Raw genomic sequence first — 2,866 nt, 5'->3', positions numbered from 1 at the left:
GTGTGTGGGATCACGGCGGCGTTAAGATCGCAGCCGTCTTGCAGCGATGTTTGCACCCTACGGCACGTAGGACGCAGGACACACAGCTGGCTGCATATGTTTTTCTTCTTCTCGGGTGTACCTTGTTTCCGGATAAGAGCGGGAACAAGCTCAGGCCACGCGACATAGTTGACGCGTGTGAGCCCGACAGAGTAGGCCAGTTTTCTTGGGGGTCGGCTACGCTGGCGTATCTGTATCGCCAGTTAGGATTCTCGAGCCGGGCTGATGCAGCAGGTATCACTGGATGTCTGACGTTGTTACAGACCTGGATATACGAGTATTTTCCTGCGTTTCGACCACACCGCGACCCGGTTCCCATTGGTGATGGCCAGCCACGTGCCTGTGCGTGGAGTCCGCGTGTCGAGAAGAAGTCCGTTGACCGCCTGCGCTCCATACGGTTATCGCTTGACAGGATGTCCCCCTTAGAGGTACAGTGATTAAATTATTTCTACTTTTACAATCTGATGCTTTATTTTATGACTGTTACTGATTTTAAATAATGTGCAGGTGAACTGGATGCCTTTCGGCCAGAACCCTAGTAATAGGGTACCCAGGACCCTCTACACTGGACTGATTCAGTATCGCGAGATCGTAGAGGCGTACATGCCGCAGCGCTGTCTTCGCCAGCTTGGATTTGTCCAAGTTGTCCCACCTCCACCGGCATGGCCCAGTAAGGCGGTACGATCTGCGTCGTCGAAGGAGTACGTCGTCCAATGGCCGTCAAACATGATATTCATGTGGGAGCAGTTTCCGATGGTTGCCCGCCTATGGATGGCGGAGCTGCAGCGGCCGCCAAGTGGGGTGACTGCCATGTGTGACCAGCACTACATGGAATGGTACATCCGGCACTCGCACCCGAGGTTGATCAAAGACATCGACGACGCAGATGATGACGATGTGCCACCTGCCACTGCCTCTTATGCGGTACGTCTCATCTTTTATTTGTTGTTCTCTTATTTTAATATATATATGTATAATACGTCGTTTCATGTTTTTTGTTTTGTGTAGTGGATGGGCAAGATTATGCAGTTGGGACACCGACTTTTTGAGGAAAGGGACTGCATGACGAGTGCATCAGGCAGAGCTGTTATTGACGATCTGGAACGGACCCTTGAGCAGTGGCAGTGGGCGTCACAGAGGGATTACTGATATTTGAAATTAGACATTATCTTTTTAGTTTGTAATATTTGAAATTATTGTTCTTAGTTTTTAAAATTCAATATTATCTTTTTAGTTTGTAATATTTGAAATTATTGTTGTTAGTTTTTAAAATGAAACATTATCTTTTAAAAATGAACACATAGAAATGACATAGTATTGACAATACAAGGCCTCATAGTAAAAGGTAGGTGTACATCAACAAAAACTACATGGCAATTAAATTGTTCCACTGTTGCACGCGAGCATGGTACAAAGCATCCCAACCCTCCACGCTTGCTCTACGAATTTCATACCACTTCGGTATGATATTTGGGACCGGAAAATCGGGTGACATGTCTAATCGGATAAAATGTCTGTATGACGGCCCAAGAAATCCAATAGCAACGTCCCTTACCGGTCTGGTGACGGTCTCGCGCGAACACCAGGGCAGAACCGTTGTACATGGATAATAGGCTCGACTATGTAAACCAAGGCCGAAATGCATGACTGCACACTTGTAGATGTTTGCAACGGCAAAGAGATCAAGTGGCGCATCGAACCAATGATTTTGACCGCAAGGTCCCCCTCCCCACCGGATACGCTGCAGAGACCTATCCAAGTCCTCGCCGTACACATGGCCATACACATCTCGGTTTGATGCGATTTCACTGTACATCAACTGCCGCACTAAACCGTAGTTGTCTTCACCCATTTGAAACACATCCGCCACAACCCGAAATCCGCAGTTACCATCTGCAATGACATCATTCCACCCGTCCAAGAATGGCATCATGATATTAGGGATCCTGTCCTTATATGGAAAATGTTCAATGTCCATTCTCCCTGTTACACACATCAATAAACACAATAAACAAGTCAACAGTAAACTAATCAAACAGTCAACAAAAGAAATTGAAGTCGAATGTCTTACCGGTGCCGGGCATATTCACCGACGACGATGATTGGCTGCCACTTGATGAGGATGTACGACCACGGCCACGGCCACGGCCACGACCACGAATGTACTCAAACGCACTCTTGTTCCGCCGTGGTTGTCGACCCCTAGGTCGCTCGACCCCTTCCGGTTCCTCGGTATCCAAACACGATGTATTGAACATGTCATGAAGTATGTGTGTAGCACTACGAATGATCGAAGGGTGACTGGAGGACACTTGGTCAAACATCATCTGAAACTGCTCCAACTCCTCCTATTCACGGTGAACCGTATGCGGAACAGCATGCTCTCCGATAACGAGCGTCCGCCAGAATGGATGAACCTGATCGACATGTAACGACGCCCTGTCTTGCGTAATTACGCGGTGAATGGTGCATGCACAAGGTAATCCATGAGTCATTGATATAGCACATCCGCACCGAATAGCCACTTCATCGCCCAACTCCCTCATCCTGGTATACTCGCTCAGAATCAACCCCAAACAGTGGTGTGACACACGACCGTGGAGAATCTTAAATATGAAATGGCCATACAACATGCCATGTCGTCGTCTGGAGTCCTCGAGATAGTTCTTGATGCCGTTCCTCTGAGTATCAATAGCCTTGTTTATTCTCTCGAACAGTGTATCCAGAGCAGCCGTGGAAGAATCAATCCAGTCCTTCAAAGCTCTATGAGCGCTCTCGACTCTGCATGTCGTAGTGTTCCCAAAATGAAGAACTTGGTTCGTCCAAT

At 47.8% G+C, this 2,866-nt stretch overlaps 2 protein-coding genes across 2 annotated transcripts; one reads left to right on the top strand and one right to left on the bottom strand.

Moving 5' to 3' along the window:
• Positions 1 to 243: 243 nt before the first annotated feature.
• LOC110739488 lies at positions 244 to 1,240 on the top strand. Its single transcript, XM_021919935.1, has 3 exons — positions 244 to 467; positions 547 to 963; positions 1,048 to 1,240. Exons 1-3 carry the CDS (start codon positions 453 to 455, stop codon positions 1,186 to 1,188), a joined length of 573 nt encoding a protein of 190 aa, XP_021775627.1. The 5' UTR covers positions 244 to 452; the 3' UTR covers positions 1,189 to 1,240.
• An 83-nt stretch (positions 1,241 to 1,323) lies between these two features.
• LOC110739480 lies at positions 1,324 to 2,512 on the bottom strand. The gene is made up of 2 exons (XM_021919927.1): positions 2,111 to 2,512; positions 1,324 to 2,022 (listed from the first exon to the last, which is right to left on the bottom strand). Exons 1-2 carry the CDS (start codon positions 2,364 to 2,366, stop codon positions 1,406 to 1,408), a joined length of 873 nt encoding a protein of 290 aa, XP_021775619.1. The 5' UTR covers positions 2,367 to 2,512; the 3' UTR covers positions 1,324 to 1,405.
• Between the last annotated feature and the right edge of the window lie 354 nt (positions 2,513 to 2,866).

Source organism: Chenopodium quinoa, unplaced genomic scaffold, assembly GCF_001683475.1.
Source record: "Chenopodium quinoa cultivar QQ74 unplaced genomic scaffold, ASM168347v1, whole genome shotgun sequence".
Classification (NCBI taxonomy): domain Eukaryota; kingdom Viridiplantae; phylum Streptophyta; class Magnoliopsida; order Caryophyllales; family Amaranthaceae; genus Chenopodium; species Chenopodium quinoa.
This window is presented reverse-complemented; position numbering and strand designations above follow the sequence as displayed.